The sequence below is a fragment of the Colias croceus genome, chromosome 11 (genome assembly GCF_905220415.1).
Source record: "Colias croceus chromosome 11, ilColCroc2.1".
Classification (NCBI taxonomy): Eukaryota; Metazoa; Arthropoda; class Insecta; order Lepidoptera; family Pieridae; genus Colias; species Colias croceus.
This window is the reverse complement of record NC_059547.1, coordinates 7,210,161-7,230,832: the sequence shown is the minus strand read 5'-3', so window position 1 is coordinate 7,230,832 and position 20,672 is coordinate 7,210,161. Positions and strand designations below refer to the sequence as shown.

Here is a 20,672-nt window from a genome sequence, read left to right as displayed (position 1 = left end):
GTTATATGTACCAACATATAACATTCTTCTTTGATGTACCTACCTGATGTATGTAAACAGAAAAGAAGATATTATGTACCTACATGATAATAATTATTATGTACAATGTGCAATACAAATAAGTATTTGACCTTTTAATGACCCAGTTCTTTTTATATGAAAGTTATCGTTATTACCATTTAAAAAATAACTAATAGCTCATACAGTCAATTCAGCTGAAATTTATAGGACTACGTTAAATCATGTATTGTATATAAGTATTGCAAGCGTTCTTTATTAATTAATCGTAAAAAAGTAGTCAATGAGACAAAAAAAAAATAACACGAATTTTAATTGAAATGTCTTATTCATTGTGTATTAAATACCTAATACAAATAACTAATAATCTAGCATGTAACGTTTATAGAGAGCAAATCCAACATACTTACACCACTTACCAGTTGCTATAAATAGGGAAATAATGGGATTAGGCGACAGGTGTCTGCATTCGTTATCCACGTTGCCTTATTATACCTAATTGGGTAATGGACTCAAAGATAGCAGAATATAACCGTATTCAATGGAAGAGACGACGTGACAAGAAAATTATAGGACGGACGCGGGAAATGGGTAATTTCTGTGCATGTATGTGTTTTATAAGGGAAGTATTTTTTGCTGGAGGTTTTTTGACGATTTTACTCGTGAGGTCGAGGATAAAATGGTAAGTAGTGCATAATTTTATTGATTTTTACTATTTATGTATGAGGGTGTATTTGTGATTTCCATTCTCTTTATTCTTCTATTGGTTAGTTAATTTATTTGTTTAATTTATTTATTTAGCTTAGAATTAGGTAAAGATTTTAACAAGGATTTCTGGAGATTCTTCGAGTTAAAGACAAATTATGTTTCCCGTTAACTATAAGCAGAAAAACAGCCTCTTTATTTTGTATGGTTTCGTTACATGGAACTTTGAAAGTAGAGCTTAGTATGAGTTTACTTTTCAACTTAGATTAATAATAATAGGAGTTTCGTCAAAGTTTGATGCGTTGGTATATTTGAGTTACATCAATCATATCCGGGTTTTCAACATAGGGCTTCGCACAAAAATTTCCCAGTTTAAATAATATTATACATTTCAGGTAAGTTTATAACTATATATTATAACTAGCGGTCCGCCCCGGCTTCCCCCGTGGTACATATTTCGCAATAAAAGGTAGCTTATGACCTTTCTCGGGTATCAAAATATCTCCATACCAAATTTCATGAAAATTGGTTCAGTAGTTTAGGCGTGATTGAGTAACAGACAGACAGACAGAGTTACTTTCGCATTTATAATATTAGTAGGGATACATTAAATATAAAGAAGTCTGACAAGTGACAACTTGTTATTTGTTCATTCACGCAATAATATCTACTGAAATCATTTGGCGGAAACTTGACATGGCTAGGCAATACCATCTCTCAGAATTCAGATTGAAAAAAGTCTTTGGTTTTTGTGCTGTATATTTATAAAAATAACATTAAAAAATATTCCATTATAAGTTAATTAGCTTGGCTATGGTTGTAATTTTAAAACATCTTAACAGAACTTTAGGTCAAACTTATTTTCTATTGAAATTATCCATATTAATAGAACATGTATAAATATTATTCATTATATTTGCTACCTATGTATCTGTACACGCTTATGCAACACGATTGTTGGAAATTGACTGTCATATTAAAATTATCCTATTTGTGGCTGTATTAAAAGTAATACGAATAATAATAATTAATTGATAAATAAATACACAATAATTTTATAAAACAATTCAGCAGAACAATCCAATGCGTTTCTGACAAATATTTTCTACTAGCTTTCCACCCCTGGCTTCGCCCCCGTTTTCAACGAAATACCTGCATATTTCCCGTTCCCGTGGGATTTCCGGGACAAAACCTATCCTATGCGTTAATCCAAGTTACCCTCTATATGTGTGCTAAATTTCATTGTTATCGGTTCAGTAGTTTTTTCGTGACAGAGTAACCAACACACACATACACATCCATCCTCACAAACCTTTCGCATTTTATATTATTAGTAGGATTTTTTACTAATAACCTACTAGGATAGGATAATAAAAATACTGTTATAAAAAAATGAAATATCAAAATTCGTTCAGAAGTCGTCTAAACCTTATTATTTCCAGACTGTTAAAACGGGGTGACCTCCCCTGGGAGGTATCGTAAATCTATCCCCGTTAGGTTTTGTTCCGAATTTGCGATATGCTGTGTTAGTGTTTCTAGGTCACTAGCGTTCGGTTGATTACTAAACACTTAAAGCTGTGTTATTTTATTGGAGATAGTTTTAAAACGCGATGCAGTAAAAAAACTATAAACGGAAAGCAAATATTGACATATTTGTATTATAATAAAATATAATAGATAGGGAGGCGAGGTAGCTAAATGGCGTAATTAAACGGCGCCGTCGAGACTTATCAAAATCGATAGATAAAATAATTTCGAAAAGAAAAGCTTCTATGGTAAAAACCATTTTAGCGGTGGGTTTGGCGTGTACGGATTTTCAAAAATGTAAAAAAAAATAGTTACTTGGGCATTCTCGAGCGCGTCAGATATTCATACTACGTATGCCCCAAGTGCCTCTGATAACAACGGTATACTAATCTGCCGGTTTGCGTGGTGGGGCTAGGCATATTAATTCGTCAAAAATGCACAAAAAAAAAATTTTCTCGAGCGCGTCAGATTTTCGGAAGGGGTGTTAAGTAGGCCCCAAGGAAGCTCCCCTTAAAAAAACTGACGATTTCGGCGTGACGATAAGTTACGATGAATTTTTGAAAATGCAGAAAAAAAAAGTCCTTTTGAAATACTCGAGCGCGTCAGATTTTCATAGGGGAGGTTTATCTCGGTCTCCTGAAAGCATATTTTCTTAATCTGACAAAAATGTTGGTGGGTTCTCTTAATCTGACCGAAAAAGGTTTGAGAGTTTCTTTTTTTTAATCATCGTTATTTCATATCAATTTTTCTTAACACCCTCAGTTTTCGAGATATACTCTAAAAACCGGGAGTTTGAGTTTTTATGATGCTTCAAGTCAAAAAGTTTTAACTTTGGACAAAAATGTAAAGAGACCTTTTTTGTGTAAAATAAAATTACCTTTTTTGTTTATTCAAACTTTTTTTTTGTAAAATGTATCGTTCGCGACTTATATACTGCAACGCGTTTTTCGGAAGACGAAATGGCTCCTCCAGACTTCCGGTCACGCGGAAACCGGCAGATTTTGTATTTTTAGTAAGTTTTAGATTATATTCTTCAAAATAAAAATAAAAACAATCGCGCTCGAGAATGCCGGATTAACGTTTTTTTTTTACAAGTTCGCGACCCTATAACTTGGCGGCGTCAAGGAATTATCGTCAGATTAATTAAATTTAGTCTTAAAACACTAAAATCAACCCCCAATATCTTAATCTGACGCGCTCGAGTATTTCAGACTATCGATTTTTTTTTACTAATCTGATCGTCTATCCTGGGCGCGCGTCACTACTTAAAGAGCTAAATAGTTAACAAGGTTGTTCTATTAGGTCTAAGGTATCTCTCATATCTTAAACTGCCACGCTCGAGTATTGCAGAAAATTCCCCTCTTCGCCTCCCTATCTATAATTTATTTATTTAAAATTAAATACAAATGACAGGTCACGATCTTGCCGGGTCCATATGCGCCACATCAATTTCACGAGCAGATCGCAACCCTACAAAATGTGTACAATAATTAATACAACAAGGGGGTAGGTACAGCTTACAGTTATCTAAAGCGTATTACAATAATTTGATATTTAAAATTTAAAATTCGATAATTTAATCTTAGATATAAAAGAAAGGCAATTTTAAACAATGGTTTCTTAAACAATAGCAACAAAACTAGGACATCATTTCAATATTTGGCAAACATGTTCTTTGAATATGTTTATTCGATGATCAAATATATATTTAAATCAAAAACGGGAAATCTTATGGATAAATGGAAAATATTAATCGACATCGTGTTTAAGCTTTAGCTGAGAAGATTATTTATAAGGATTTGATTAGCAAATGACTTGATACTAAGCAACTTTGGTGAAATACAATTATTATTTTGTGTCAAGAAAATAATGAGAAATCAGTTCCTGATGTACTTTTTACTTACATATTCCGAATAGAAACTAGAATAAGGAAAAAAGCTTCAATTGATTCAACAGAAAACAGACAAAAATAATTATATACGGTTTGTTAAAACAAATCTAGTCCCTTATAAGTAATTACAAAAAAGTCTAATAGCGTTAAATCCAAAGAAGAAATTCAGTTTGATTCTCTCTTGTTCGTGTATGAAATTATCCTATATTTGGTACATAGACATGTCTCTATAACGAGTGTAAATTTGGAAATATTTTCTATTGGAATATAAAACCTAATCATTAAGATTTATGTTACAAAATTAAAAATAAATCTGAAAGATATTTGAAAAATGAAACAACTTTTAATTACTACACAAATTTTAATTATTGTATGTAGTCAACCTATAAAATTGTAATGATATATATTTATACGTATAATAACTACATATTGGGGTACTTCTCTGTTCAATAGGATTGTTTCCTTAAGGATAATGGACGGTGTGATAATTCACACTGCGCCAATTGCGTCGCCATATTTTTTGATATTCATCGTAACGTGAAGAAATGATGAAGGTTTAGGGGCATAGAGAAAATAAGAGGGATTGTAAATATTGTGCTCTACTCCATCACCTGTCAAATGTTATCATTCTTTATGGAAGGGGAAGAAATTATATTTACCTACGCCTTTCTCTCGGAGTGACAACGATGCATGTATTATTAAATATTTTTTTTCATTCATTCAGTTGCATTTGCTCGAGTAAATATATAAACCTTTTATATTTATTTATTATTTATTAAAAAGGTTCATTAAAAAATATTTATAACAGCAACTACCTATATACAGGCCAATATACATTTTCATTTCCGCAAGTTATTGCTGCTCTCAGGTGTGTTATAATTGTTACGTAGAATCGGATTGGTTTACGTTTCATCAAAATAACATTGACAGAGAATCAATATTCGTCAGCTTATGGAGAATACAGAATATGTATTAGGTATATTTAGTGCGTGCATGATGTGCGGATGATGGCTATATTGAATAATTGAGCATGTTCATTGTATCAACACTTTTTTTTACGCTATCAATCATGTAAAGCTGGAGAGTTTGTTTGTTTGAATGCGCTAATCTAAGGAACTACTGACCCGTTGGTGATGTACCTAAGTGATCTAGGGGTGCTATTAGTGAGGTATATTATGTACCACGGCGCAGATGGAGCCAACTGCTAGTCAAGTGTGATATTATATGTGAAACAGTAAAGAAATAGTCATATATGGCCAATGGCCATTAATAATACCAAGAGAATAAGTCTGGTGAAATAGAAGTCGTCTATGTGATATGGTCCTGATAATTTCCTGAAGTTTGGTTACTAATTAGATTTCGTTTTTGGTGTCAGTGCGTCGTGAATCTTTATTTGTAAGCATCACAAGCGACATTTTTAATATTGAGAATTCAGTATGACCCAATGTTCACCCAAATTTGGTACTACTTATTTACATACATAATGCAATCATCAATACATAATGTGAAACGTTATTACCATCTACGTGAGGTATCACACAGAATATGTCAGCGATTCACACGATACACGAATATGTTGACTGACATGAACATCGAATAACTCGAGAGCTTTGAACACCTACAAAAGGTTCGCAAATATCTACATACTTAATACGAGATGGGGACGGGAGGATTTAAAATGGTTCGTATTTATGCGGTCATTTAAAACGTTTTATATGTCACCTTTTTAACCTTTATCTGTGTTTGTTCTTGAACGTTCTCGATTCTTTCTTCCGAACATAAATTTTATATTATAATCTTCAAAGATACATTGCTTTATAGGATTACTATCAGCTCATAGTGTACAGAAAAATGTGAATAGAAATTGCTTAGAATAAATTAAGAGATTTTAGTTTATTATAGAAATTGGATCAGTATCGGCTCATGTTTGATTGACGATAATGGCGCTGTTAATTGTTTTATCTATAATGTGATTAAATAAACTGATGATTTAGATCTAGTACAATATTGTGAGAGTAAGGTAGAGTTTTGCTAAAATATTGTATAACGCCATAAAATAAAGGGAATATTTTAATAAAGTTACATGAAAACCCATTACTGGAGATAATGAATAGTACAAACGTATGTAATGTGTTAGTTATGTTCTTCAAGTTTCGTGATTTCAAGTGGTTTAATGTTGTAATTGATCAGAACGAAAGTTTTAGATTTTTCAGTGAAGTTACAGCTACATATGTTGTTTAAAGCATCATGATACCATAACGTGTTACCTAACAATTACAACAACATGAGGTGAACCGTTTGCCTGATCCAATGGGCAATAAATGTTTTGAAAAGGGGCCTCGTGAATGTAGTCGCGGACGGGTCCGCGCACCGCAGGGCGACGGCTGCGACGTCGATACGCGCACCGCCCTGACGTCGCCGCGGGCCGCCCGCACGCGCACTGCTATTTTTCTCGCTGTCCTCAACCTCGAAAGGTTCCGCGACGCACGTCACCACGTCCTCTCGGTGACACTTAGCTCCGTAACGCGATACCATAGACGATACCACGCGCTTTTGTTCTCTACCATAATCAGTGCAATTTAAACCCCATATCTCGATCATATTGTGTTTAACGATCGTTGCAATTCTCAGTTTTGGTGAAAACAAACATCGCAAAGTGATACTCGCGCAGGCGCGAGGCAGACATGATGAAAGCGGCCATCTTGCTCGAAGACGCACTTTCGCCTCGCCCAACAAGAATATAATCCATTTTCTTCGTATTTTACGAGGACAGGGAGAGATGCGATGCAGACTAGATCGAAGGATGTGCGCCCTCTGAGACCGCAGCGCGTCGCGCTATCGATCCGGCGGAGCGCGATGGCGCTCGCGAAGTGAATGCGGATTTCAGTATCGCGCCGTCTAATTCGTGCGGGAACAGAGTATCGGTCTCGTGACAGTGCCGAAGAGTGCGTAAGGCATGTAAGTCAGCGTGCGTACGGGCGTAGGGCGCGCGGGCGGCGGCGGGCCCGGTTGACCGCGCGCCATGGGCGAAGAGTACGCGCGTTCCCCGTGCGAACGCTTCCCAACGGTGGGCGCGTTCAGCGTGGCGCCGCCGGAACGCCTAAGCCCGCCGCCGCCCGCGCCGCTGCCGGACCGGTTCTCGGCGTCGCCGCGGCGGGTGCGCCGGAGTGTAGAAGCGGAGAGGGCCCGCAGGCCCCGCTACGTGCCCCCAGCGGCGCACGTGCCCGTGGAGCGATATGTGCCGCGACCACCGGCGCCGGTGCGGCCTCCGCCGCCCGTGTACTGCGGCTTGGCGTGTCGACCTCCGCCGACGGCTCGGAAGTGCTGCGGGCCAGCGTGTCGCGAAGACATTGGTGGCTCGCCGCCGCCGACTCGCTATGTGGACTACGTGGGCGCTGCGGCCGCGAGACGTCTGGCCTGCACGCCTCCGCCGCCACCTCCACCTGCTCTACAACTCTGCGACCCACAAGAACCTCCGTGCTGCGTTCAGGCTCGCAGGAGGAACCAACAAGCACATGACTGGTAAGTCCAACATGTTAAAACTTTTAAAATATGTATCTTTGTTCTTATCGGTCTAACTAGGTACAAATCATATCGTTCCAACTTGGTACATTCGCACGTATACCAATCAGTATGTAGGTACATAAAAATATAACATTGCTTAATAATTTATTGGCCAATACTAGCTTACCGCCCGCGGCTTCGCCCGCTTTCTCTACAACGATTTGAGATTTAAACTATCCTATCTCTCAAGTTGGATCGAACTGCTCATGGTGTGCGAATTTTATTACAATCGGTTAAGTGGTTTAGGAGTCCATTGAGGACAAACATTGTGACACGAGATTTATATATATTATTAAGATAAGATTAAGATATAAAAATTATTAAAAATACCAAACAGCATAAGAACAAAGATACATGTATCACAAAATTAATTAATTATGTACCAACAAAACAAAAATAGCTCAAGATCAATAAAATCTGGAAAATCAAAGAAAATCGTTACATTAATCTAAGTACGCAGTCCGGCTGCCATAAAAATAAATTAAATGTAAGGGTTGAAAGGGTCCGAGCGACATACAGTGATGGCAGAAGGCGAATTGTTCTAATTGGCCAATATTTTGTGGCTCGAATTGATAACGTTTGATTGATGAGTTGGCTGTTACTAACGAGGCTTGCGGCGTTTTGTTAATCCTCTTTATGGTACTTGCAGTCAGGCTAGTAGGTGGTCTATTTTTCTATTTAATATTTTGGTATAGAACGTCAAAATGCTGAAAATATATAAATATTAGTTATTAAATTAATATTACAATTTCTCAATGGTATGTTGTGTATTTTTAATTAAGAAAGAAACGCAAATATATTGTATGGTTTATAGGTAACTGTTATTGTACACGTTTTCCTTTTAAAAATCTTTCACATCTGTGAACATTCATTTTACGTATTAATTAAGGAAAAATGTCGTTTTCCGCATGAAAATTCGTTTGAATTATAGAGAAATAATCAGTCTTTCTGTTCAATGCGTATTTCAAAGGCATAAAGTTATAAGCAAAATACATAAAACTCACGAAATTTGGACAAAGTCGCACAACAATTAATGATTCAAACAAAAACAGTGCTTTTAATATCAATAAGTCTATTTGTAATTACGGAACTTGTTTCCATTGTAAATCTATTTGTTTCATAATGATAATTGGGTTTGAAACTTGTTTAAAATGTTGTTTAACTTTATATTTAGGTTTCCATTAATAATACAAATTGGCGTTCTTATGATATAATAATTTAAAGAGCCTAAAAGAAACATGCTTCAAAGAGAGCTGACAATAAATCAATGACTGGTTTTTCTAATATGCAAAAGGCACCCGAATGGACTGCAAATTTTATTTTGTAATAAACATAAGATATTTTGCGATTAAAAACCATACGTATAAATGTATAATTTCTATATAATTTAACGGCCTCTCTTCGTAGAATTCTTGAAAGGTTTTTACAGATATGTTTTCAGTACTTTCCATTTATTAAGTTATTTTAGCAGCCAGTCAGTCTCAACCAGTCGACATCTAATGTTATTGGTTTCTTGAAGATTCTCTTTCCTCGTAATAGCAACACAAAGACGTGTTCTTTTGATTCCTTTTCAGTTATGGCCACACGACGCTAGATCTGAAAACAAAATAATTGAATGAATTAAACCTATTCGTAACTATGTCATGTCTTATTGTAGCCAGAGATCAGATGACTTCATTCGAAAAGACTCATACCCCGCATTGATTAAAATTACTAGTACCTACACAAAATAGTAACGTAATTTTTCCTCTAAAGAAATCGTGATCTGATCACATCTCATAAATGTAATCACCATGAAATTGATACAGCTATGATACACTACATCTAGGTCAAACGATACGTCATATCAAATACACAAGTTCAAAGAAGTTAATCTGCCCTACAACCGTTTCTTATCAGATATCTAGCATAGTGATAACGACGGAAGTCAATTGCAATACCAGTTGACGATTGAATTTACGAAATGTAGCGCTTTCGTGACGTTGTGACGACCATTGTTTAAATTTGTTTTAAGTTTTGTGTTTTGTGTGGTGACGTGGAATGTTCTAGTGACAATCTAAAAAGGAACACCGATAAGATGGCTAAGGATTCCAAAAAGTAAGCAGTATTGTCATAATTATAATGCGTATAGTATATTCGTATAAAGGCGAATAACGTCACCTTTGTGTTTATTGAAATTTTCTTGTAAAAACAGATTTTTAATATCAAGTAAATTTTCTAACCTTTGAAGAATTTAATTGCAATTTTGAACGTTTTTGAAACTACGAAAGAAAAATTTAGATGAAAGAAACGGAGTCGAGCTCCACCTGACGATGTAATTTCTGTTCTTTCGTAGTTTTCTTTTAAATATTAACAATTGAATTGCTACATTGCTTCTGTCTAACTTGTTTGATATTTGATAAAATGTATTCAAGTTATTGTGTATTCTTAACCAATATCAGCATATTTTCATCAACAAAATATTTTTATTAGAAACTTGTAACGCTTTAGGCAAAGTAATCTGAAATATCGAGCATTTTATTTACTTGCTAGGATATTCAATAGCCTACAGATCTGGTATATAATAATCATTCCACGTTAAGCGTGGTTTTAATCAATGTTCTCAATAAATTTATACTTTTTTATAGATCTGGCAATTACTCGTTTACACGCACGATTTCCCTTTTTACTACGCTATCAGGTTTAAAATACTTATCAATCTAAAGTTTATTTATTTATGTAGCTTTATCTAAATAATCGCATTATCTGATTTTGAACAAAAATCTAAAATGAATTATGAAACACGCTATTATTAATTGTTGAAATGTTACAAGCCACTAGCCAGTTATAATTTATGTAACATATTATAATAGATTATTATTATAGCCGGGTCATTAATCATAACTTTGGAGCTCAAATCAATACAGATTAAGCTATAGCAATGTTCGCGTATATTTGTTCAGTTTCACACATGAAAAATTGATTCATAATTACCAATCATACAATAAACAAAATACTCTAAATAAACCAAACGAATCGTTCGCTTAACAAACCGTTCGGTTTGTTGATTATATTTACCGAAATAGTTGATTTTTTACTGTCGCGAATTTAGAATGTTTGTTGTTAATTGTTCTTGCGTGACATTAAATTTTTGTTGATATTATTCGGAACTAATAAGTATATTTTGTTTGACCGTTTGTAATAAACTTTCAAACGAATGATGTGAACTGTAAAGCTCTACATTTTAAGCTCTACGTACAACAGAAACAATTATGATTTATGACTGAACTTAGAAAAAATAGTTTGGAAAATCCAAAAGTGCACGCCTCATAATCTCATCCTTTACAATAAAATTGATTATTTATAAAGAGTACGTGACTATAAATATAAAAATGAAATAAAATAAAACATTTGGAAAAGTAAAGAAAGCGGTACCGTAATAATTGAGCTATTTTTCTTGTGGCCCCACCTAGATGTGAAACTGCGCAGGTTTAAGGGACTGACTACCAACTTATTTTTTTAAACCTTGGCTTATAGTATAAAGAATCGAGTTTATAATGGTGAATTTTGAGTACACTATAAAAAAAAAAAAAAAAGTCGATATTTTTTTTGTTTATTTAATAACAATTAAACCACATCGAATCAGACCCTGAAAAATGAAAGGGTTCTATTCCTGAGCATACTCAAGCGTAAGAGAAAAAAAAGACTCGATTAGTAAAGTATTTCGGTCGCTATCGTGTTAACAAGAAAAAGGATCCGCACATACAGACACACGGACGTCCAAGACAGAACTTTTTTAAACTGTTTTTTAACTAGTTTAAATAACAAAAATGACATCAAAAATATCATGAACGTTAAAAATAGTGTTTTTTCTTAATATGTGTGTGTATGTATTATCTTACAAGTGCAATGTATGATACATAAAGACATTTTAAGTTTGAAAAATCAGATGTTTTGCGCGAAGTGACAGTAGTACCCACCTCAACGCTTCGCTTATGAGGCGTGCAATAGTGAGTACTTATTGAACACTTTTCTAAATTTAACTGAAGCTCAATAAATAATTGAAAGAAAATATTGCAGTAGGGACTTGGATTTTTTTATTATTATTATTGTATTACTTAAGTATACAAAACTATACTAAAAAGAAAAACCTAATCCGTGCAAACCTAAGTAACATTAGTAATTTTGTATGGAAGGCACATAAAGTAAGAATACGGCTTAATGGCGAAAGCTTCTGTGAGGAAGTAAGGTGCGTGATTTATAGATGGTGTTAGTGAAATCGTAATGTGGACGAAAGCAAGCAAATAAATAAGATAAATGAATTACATTCGCTTAGAGTCGCCATTTGTAAGAACTTCGCTTAAGCACCGAGTTAGTTGCTTAAATTGAACGTCAATATTGTATTACTATATTTTCGTCTATTCATGATTTTTCATACGTGTTTATATATTATATACCTATTTATTTATATAATAATAGTATATATACTTTTATGACATTGAACAAAGATTAATATACATTAAAGCTATTACAGTTATTACATATATCTAAATATAGTTTTTGTGTTTATAAGGGGAAAGATAAGGGGTTCCCTTGAGGCCCATTTCCACAAAATATTTTCGTAATTTAGACCTACTTTTAGGCATTAGTTAGTCGTAGTAGTATTTTGTCAAAATCTGTTTTTATTTCAATATTCACTGAAAGATTCGCATGATACATACACAGAAAGAAATTTTTCTTTTCGCACCTTACCATACCGTTTTCACGAAGCCGAGAAAGTAGAGTATGGATATTTTCTTTGTTCTGAAGTGCACAGAAAACTCTCTTGGCATTTCGTACTAAAGTTTTAAATATTTTAATTAGTTATAATATGAAGAGATTTGAAGTAATTTATTTTAGCAAGAAATGAGAACACAATTTTGTTAAGCCAGTTTTATTTACAAGGGACGTTGACCTCTTACAGCAAATATTTTCCATTTTTTGTGGTCGTCTGAAAACAAGAATCTCATTAAGTCCACTTTAAGCTTGGGATTTTAAAGTAGTTTAAAAATTGTAGCTTTTAACGAATTTTCATTCACTTCGTTATTATATTTTGTACATTTTATTCATAATTAAAAACATAATTATTTTGTAATACGTCGTTTTAAGGTTCCATTATAGTTCTTAAAAAGTACATTAATAATAAATTGATTAACGTAACAAACGTCAAGCCATTAAAATATCGTTATAGTATGTTAGACGTAAGCTTAGGACGTAAGTTACAATTTAGTATATTCAGAGCGTAACATCACCAGTTGGTAATATTAATTATTAGAAGCTGAATCTTAACTAATTGCATCTTTTGGTTATCCAAATGGCTCGAACAACAAACTCCAATTAAACTTGTACAACTTCAATCGGTTGCAGGTCATCTTCATTCTTCTTAATTAATTGAGATGCTGGATTAGTCTCTCGGCATTGAGTTATGGTTCAACTGAAGTCACTTGAAGTTCGTTCGAATGTTTACTGTTAGTTTGTTTTGTATTGTAATGTGAATTAAGTAACCTTTGCTCTTTTGGTGGGTGGCCTATATGTTTGGCTGTAGGGCTTATTTACATAAATAAATAATATGCCTGTAACGAAAATATAAATGACTAATACATGCTAATGATATGAATGACTAATAAAGTGATTGATAATAATGGCTTTTTTGTATTGTATAATGAAATTAAAACCAATTTAACTATAATTTTTCAGTCATTTTTTTCATGGCTTACGTAAAAATGACAGCTTGGATGATGTTTGTAATATATATTTTAACTTTTCATTTTGTTCTTTTTTAGATATTATTATTTATTTGTTATCTTCTGTGTTTCATTTTTGTTAGGTGTTGTGTTTGTAAATGATCTTATGTGTCTAAAAGTGTTTGGAAAAATATGAAGTATCGTTGATATTTATAAACAGAAGAGTGGATCGACCACTTAAAGTCAATGCTGATGAAGTGTCCTTTCACCCTTACTGTGAACATAATTCTATTTAACTGTAAGTACACCGACATATACGTTAAATGTTTTTATAAAAATGTGACCGTAATTCAGATGAAAACCACTTATCCGTCCTTGTGCCACAGGCTTGTCTGATATGTAAGGACTTTTGACGGAAAATATTTTCATGTTCAACAATAGGTTTAGCATAAAACATGCAATAATGAGTTTAATCATGAAATGATTGTATTCTCATCGATCCTTTATACGTGTACAAAATTTGAAGTAAATCTGTACCTACGTTTCATGTGGGTCAAAATAGAGTCTCTAAGGAGACGGTTATATACAAACATTATTACACACATAAACATACAGATGAAGATATTATAAGCGTGTTAAAAAGTGCAGGAATAGTGGGTATCTACGACAGGTCGTTTGTCACAAAATATCTAGATTAATTATTCTAATATAATATACGTATAATAATTTAATAAGTTTATTATGAGTTAATATGCTAGTTATATTGTCACAAGGTATCTTTGATGCTTTTATGATAATATTGAGTAAAGTCTACATTCTATTTTCAGAAAATCTATATTACGTACAAGTAAAGTATTCATGGATTGAATAGCATATTAAGTATCTCTATTATGGATGAAAATACTAAATAGGCTTTTAGCCAAATATAATATCTTCAAAAACGGCATTTATTAAATAAGTAGAGAGTTGTATTAACGGTTTATAAATAATACATTTAATAAACAAAAAATACATGGAAAGATGTTACGTTTAAGTGTAAATAGAGATTTATAAGCTTGTCTAGACACATATTAAAAACTTCTGAAAGGTAGAGATCTCAGGTTTATTATTGAGCATGAAGTTGTCTTGCATGACTTGCATTTTCAATACTTGCAAAACCTCATATAAATACATATGTCTCGTATAGAAATATTTTTTTAAACAAAGAAATAGGTTAAGCATTATGCTCTTACGTTGGCTTGAGTCTGGTTTGAGTAATATACTTCCGTTAGTGTCTTTACAATGAAGCTCAAGATAACAATAAAACTTTTACGATATATTCCAGACATGCTTTGTTTGAATTTCAATTTAAAATAATCGATAACAATCATTGTTGATACTAAATAATGGATATCGTGCGAGCAATGTATTTTAAACATGATTTGTTTCAAAGATAACGATAAAGAAGTCTGTTAAATATCGCTGGAATTTTGACAAAATACTTTTCAGTGTGATGTAAGTGTTTATAAGGAAGAAAAATATACATATTATTCAGTAGGTATATAACTACAAATAGCAGTATATATCGATTTATATTTCCATTAAACCTACGCATAGAATATTGATGTATAAGTCACGTAAAATATGTAGATAATATTATGAAATTTTATTCGAATATAAAACAAACGGTGAATTATTCCTTTGAATGTACTGTAATAAAACATAACCCTCTCTGAATCAAATGCATAAAATTTACATAACGAAATGAGCAATGTAGCAAACTATAAATATATAATTCACATACATCTGTTCAAAGATTGATATTGAAGATATCAAAAAAATATTGCACATTTGATTTATATTCTCGCGAAAAACGACGCAAACAACCGGCCGAATGAAACGTGAAAAATGTATTTAGCAATCTCGTCGGCTGCGAAACGTTAACGATTTTATGAACGAAGAGTTAATGACTTATGCGGATTTTCTCATTTCGCTCGGATCGCGGTTTAAAAAACTTCGCTTGTTGTTCTTAACAAATTCTTAAACATCCGTAGACGTAAAGAATTCGTTATTGTAGCCAACTTTATGCATTATATTCAGCCGTTGTAGTGTTGAATATTGAAATGAATTGCGGAAGTTTGAGACGTAAGAACTGTGTATTATAAGAACCTCTGTTTGGAAAACTACAGCCATTGTATTAAGTAAAACAGCATCAACTCGAAAGTTTCTTGCAATAACATGGGATAGCGTCTGAGCTTTTCGAGTGCTTAATTTTAGTATAAAACTTCTTTATTACGGTTTGTTTGTGGTTTTGATGTCTTTGACTTTGTATGGAAATATTTTAATGAGATAAGTGAATTTTGTGTTGAGCATTAACAAAGCAAAATGGTATTCAGAGAGCTGAAACTCGTCTTGCACGAGTTGTTTATTGTGTTTTATTACAAGTAATAAGAATTTATTATATAATATATATAAATTGGCAAGCGTTTTGAAATATTATTGGAAGTATTCAGTAAAATAAAACAAGCATATAATTAAGTACTCTATGAAGATATCAAAAACAATCTGGTCTTGTTTCTATTATAAATACATAGATATAGAAATTTGAAATTATACAATTAATGACTGTTTCATTAAATAAATGAACATTTATTTACCTATTAAAAAAAAACTTCAAATTAAACCAGTATTAAAATAAATATTTTAACATTCTTTTTATAATCATCGAAATTAAATTCAATTCTTGATATTCTTATTCACATCATTCTATAAAATACGAATAGCTGCGAAAAATGATTTGTTTTTTTTTTAAGGCTTAATAAGCTTAATTTTTATTCATAGATAGACAACTTTGCTCAAGATAATATAAAAAGTTTTGTTATTCCTGTGAGAGAAACCAACAAAAGTTTAAAAATTTAGTTGACTGAAACAGTATCTGTTTACTTATTTGGTAAGACATTAATTTTATTTTCTCTGCAGAAACGCAGGTGTATGGTGTTGTCCTGTGTGGGTAGGTGGAATTAATCAATAAACTAATCAAATCCCTTAACCATGCTATTAAGAAGTAAACTTGTATGAGAACCTTTATCTATACTAATATTATAAAGCTAAAGAGTTTGTTTGTTTGTTTGAGCGCGTTAATCTCAGGAAATATGGGTCCGATTTGAAGAATTCTTTCGGTGTTAGATAGCCCGTTTATCGAGGTAGGCTATAGGCTATAATCATTACGCTAAGACCAAGAGGAGCGGAGCCACGCGGGTTACCGCGAAGCGCAACTAGGATAGGATAATAGAATAAATCATAATTCCTCATAGGTACCTATAGCGAAGCAATGTTAAATTTGTGTAAAAATATTAAATTGCAAAAAAATTGTTAAATTGATTAACAGTAGCCATATCAGTGTTAAAAAGTGAGCATTAACGGGTAACGGTATTAATCGATTAGGTTTTCTTTTACTTTTTCCAGTTTTCACTAAGAACCGAAGCTTTGTACGGAACACTTGAACGGCACAGGTCGAGTGGTCGACCCAGATGTTGATGTGCCGTCATAGCACAATTTTTTGACGAATTGCGATCTCTAAATTACGTATTAGGCATATTTTGGTGACATAAAATCGGTCATTAATTATTTTTTTACCGATAAAACAATATTAAGTTAACTTATGTTATTTTATATTTTTAGCTTTTTCCACATCTTGTATCTAATACCAAACAAATTGCATACTAACACCTTCCTTTTGAACCACTCTATCTTATAAAACAATCGCATAAAATTAAATGCGAAGTTTTAAGGATCTAAGCAAACAAATTTACATACAAACAGCGGTAAGCGACTGTTTTAAACTATGTTGTGATTGTTATTTTATCTCATTTCCTAATTGTTAGACTAATTTGAAGGTGTTAACTATTAAGGTCCTATTCAATTCTATCTGGCTTAAAAGTTTTACCAATAAAACAAAATATTTCTTAAAATATATCGTGAGGTTCATGTCTCTAAATTATTTGTACTAAATAAAGAAAATATGTTCTTTTCTAGTTGTTTCGAATTGGCGACGCCTCCCGGAAAGTTTTTAACTTGTCACCCACAAAGTAACTTATTACTTTTTCTGAATTATATTTACATTAAATATTATTATAAGTATTAATACAGGCGTAAAGCATGCATAGATTAAACAAGTGATAGCTGCGTTAAAAACAACCGACTTCAAACTTGCACTTGCAAAAATGCCCATAAAATAAAAACTACTGGGCCTATCCGAATAAAATTTTTATGGGACCAATTCGACACCATCCCGCATCGAATAAAAAAAGAATCACGTAAATCGGTTCAGAAACCTCGGAGTAATCGGTGTACATACATAAAAAAATAAAAAATAAAAAAAACATACCGGCCGAATTGATAACCTCCTCCTTTTTTTGAAGTCGGTTAAAAAAAATAACACAAAACATTATTGGATCTTTTCCCGATTGCTTACAGATTAGCAGAGCTGTGTTAGTTTATTTTAAACAACGTTTAACTCGCTACGAGAGGCTTTCTCGTAGCTATTTACAATTTATAGGTCGTGTCTTCATACTATTAAAAAGGTTAGTTATCGTGTCGATTGCTACCTTTGTAACTGTTTTACAGGTCACTCGTTTTCCGATCTAAATAACAACAACGCAGATCGATGATCACTCTCATCTGCAGTATTTAGTCGAATAAAGTCACCGATAAGAAGAATAGAAATTTCCGAAGTTCGGTATTAATCACGCGGGCTGGAATTTATTCAAGACGACGCTTTCGATGGAAGTTAAAACTCTCGACCATGATCACGTAGAAACTTCGGAACGATAGAAGTTTGTAGGTGAAAAAGCAGTAAAAGGAGACTAATTTAAAATCATTCAAGGGTGTCGGATAAAGGTTATCAGTTTGGAGATCACGATAGGGCGCGTTTAGTAAGGCGCGTTTAGTAAGGCGCTCTGTCTTGGCCGGCGCCCAGAGAGAGTTGGCAGGGAATCGCCCCAGCCGACATGTAAGATAGCGTATCCGTTTGGCCAAAATTTTATCTGATAAAAACTAAGAGAATTGAAATGTCCGGTCGCTATTTAGGATTTAAAAATGCTGTTACAATAAAATTTTCTTTTGTATACTTTGCGATATAGTTTTAATAACAAATCTGCTGTAAAATTAATAAGTATTTTGTTATCTTTTTGTACCCCTTAATATAATAATGTTTCTTAAATGCCCTTCGATATTGTTATTTTCTAGTAATATCTAATATCTATTAGTCTACTAATAAATCAGTCAGAATCAACGTTCACTGAAGTTTCATGATCTTAAATTGAATATTGTAAACATTTCAACGCATGTTTGTATTTTTTGGAAGCGATAAAAATATCGAATGCAAACACGATGAATGCACGGTGTACATTACAAGGAACTATTGGACTGAAAATTCAATATTAAATGTGTCTCCGCTTGTGTCGGTCCGTGTGTCGTATCCGGCAGCAAGGCAGCGGTTAATATGATTTTAATGAAACTTGGCACCGCCGATGTCAACTACCTTGTAGCATTTAGCGTTTCTTTAAAATGCTCTTTGAATTTTTAATATCGTTAATGCGAGAACTAGGTCGCAGTGTGCAAACGAAACATAAAATGCTCGACGTTTAGACTTTATGTTGTAGTAAATGATATTGCATAGAATTTATGGATATCCTTAAAAACGTGTATTGGAGCTGTTTGGGGAATATTTCTGACAACTTCAGGATGGATATATGGCGCTGTTAAAATTTCGGTACATTTTGGTTTTCCTGTATGAATGTTCTAAAGGAGGTTAATGTATTGTAGGTATAGTGAATGAAATGAATAAGGTTACTCAGAGTTATAGAAGGATGTCTATTTAAATAAAGATACTTATTGATATTCTGTTTGTTTCCAGTAGTAAGTAGGATCCAAATATAATATGTTCCTGTGACTTAATATATTCTAATATAGAGAAGTCCAGTAGTCTAGTCCTATGTAATATTTGACTTTGATATTAGATGTACTTTCATGTGAAACATTAATATTGAATCATGTAGCTTATGATGTTTAAATTTTGTGATAAGTGAAATTATAACCTGATTCATAATTCAAAGATAGTTTTAATACAATATAATACAATCGGAGAAGTATCTTTAAAATATTCTTACAAGCTAAAGAATGATGCAATTTTATGAATTTCTAATCATAACACGCGTTAAAATACCAACCTTGAACCAAAGTTACATGAGCATCTCGATTTATATAGATATTGGTTTTAATTTAATGATCTCTGTTCCCGCTGTATTGTAACAATGCCGTAGGCCATCACGTTCACCAAACTTTTCCCCCACGGCCCCACCGTTACTTTGAACTTTGGATGTTTTAGTGATCTCCCTTTTGTCTCTACTTTCATCAAATTAAAAATAACTTAGCGGATTGTTTTAATTAAACTTCTCTAAGCCAACTTTAACCCTTATTGTCGGGTACCTTGTGAATAAGCTGATTATTATTATTCGACAATATCCGGTAGCGATAGAAGTAAGTAAATTTGGACTATGAAGTTTTTGGGTGACTTACAGATACAACTCTAAAACAACTAAGAATTCAAAGTGAAACTTGAATATATTTTACCATTAACTGTACCGATAAATTATTCATTACATTATCTGGTTTACTACGGCATTATTGATGCTCCATTCTATTTATCTAATAATTTATTCATTATCGCAACCGTCAATATAGTTGGATTGATTAGTTGTTTTTAACAAATTACATTGCGACCTATATTCCCAATTTGCCCTATTAACATCACTTAACAAATGTCTTTCGTGTTTCTTAGAATATTTAGCCGTCTCAAGTGTCGACGCGATTTCCATTCCATTAATTTGAGCTCGAACCGCCCGCTGGGGCTTTCGTTAAGACTTATTAAAATTATCTAAGACGTTTTTAATAAATCCCTCAGCAAGCATCGCCTAGAGCATCAATCACCTCCCGGTAACCGCGTTACGCCGCGGCCGCCACTAATTGTGATTCCTCTACCAAAGGGAATATCGGCATCTTTCCGATCGATAGCCCCCTCCCCCTGCAGCTTACCGATCCCGATTTCTTCGCGTTTCTTACATTGAAGTGCGAATTCTCCCGCTGTCGGCTTTCAGTGGTATAAACGCGGCAATAGTTACTGAGCAGGAATGTTTTATCGCCTCGGCCTCGGTAGGGTTGAGAACCTAGAAAGTAGGTCGAGCTATTCTCCCACTCTTGTAGCTTTCACTTCGTCCACCACTCGG

General features: G+C 33.4%; 1 protein-coding gene across 1 annotated transcript in view; it reads left to right on the top strand.

Moving 5' to 3' along the window:
* Positions 1-6,616: 6,616 nt before the first annotated feature.
* LOC123695596 (inactive rhomboid protein 2) overlaps positions 6,617-20,672 on the top strand; it is a 90,624-nt gene continuing 76,568 nt past the window's right edge. Inside the window, exon 1 of the mRNA XM_045641496.1 lies at positions 6,617-7,663. Coding sequence (XP_045497452.1) covers positions 7,164-7,663 — 500 coding nt within the window. The 5' untranslated portion in view covers positions 6,617-7,163. The remainder of the gene's footprint in view (positions 7,664-20,672) is intronic.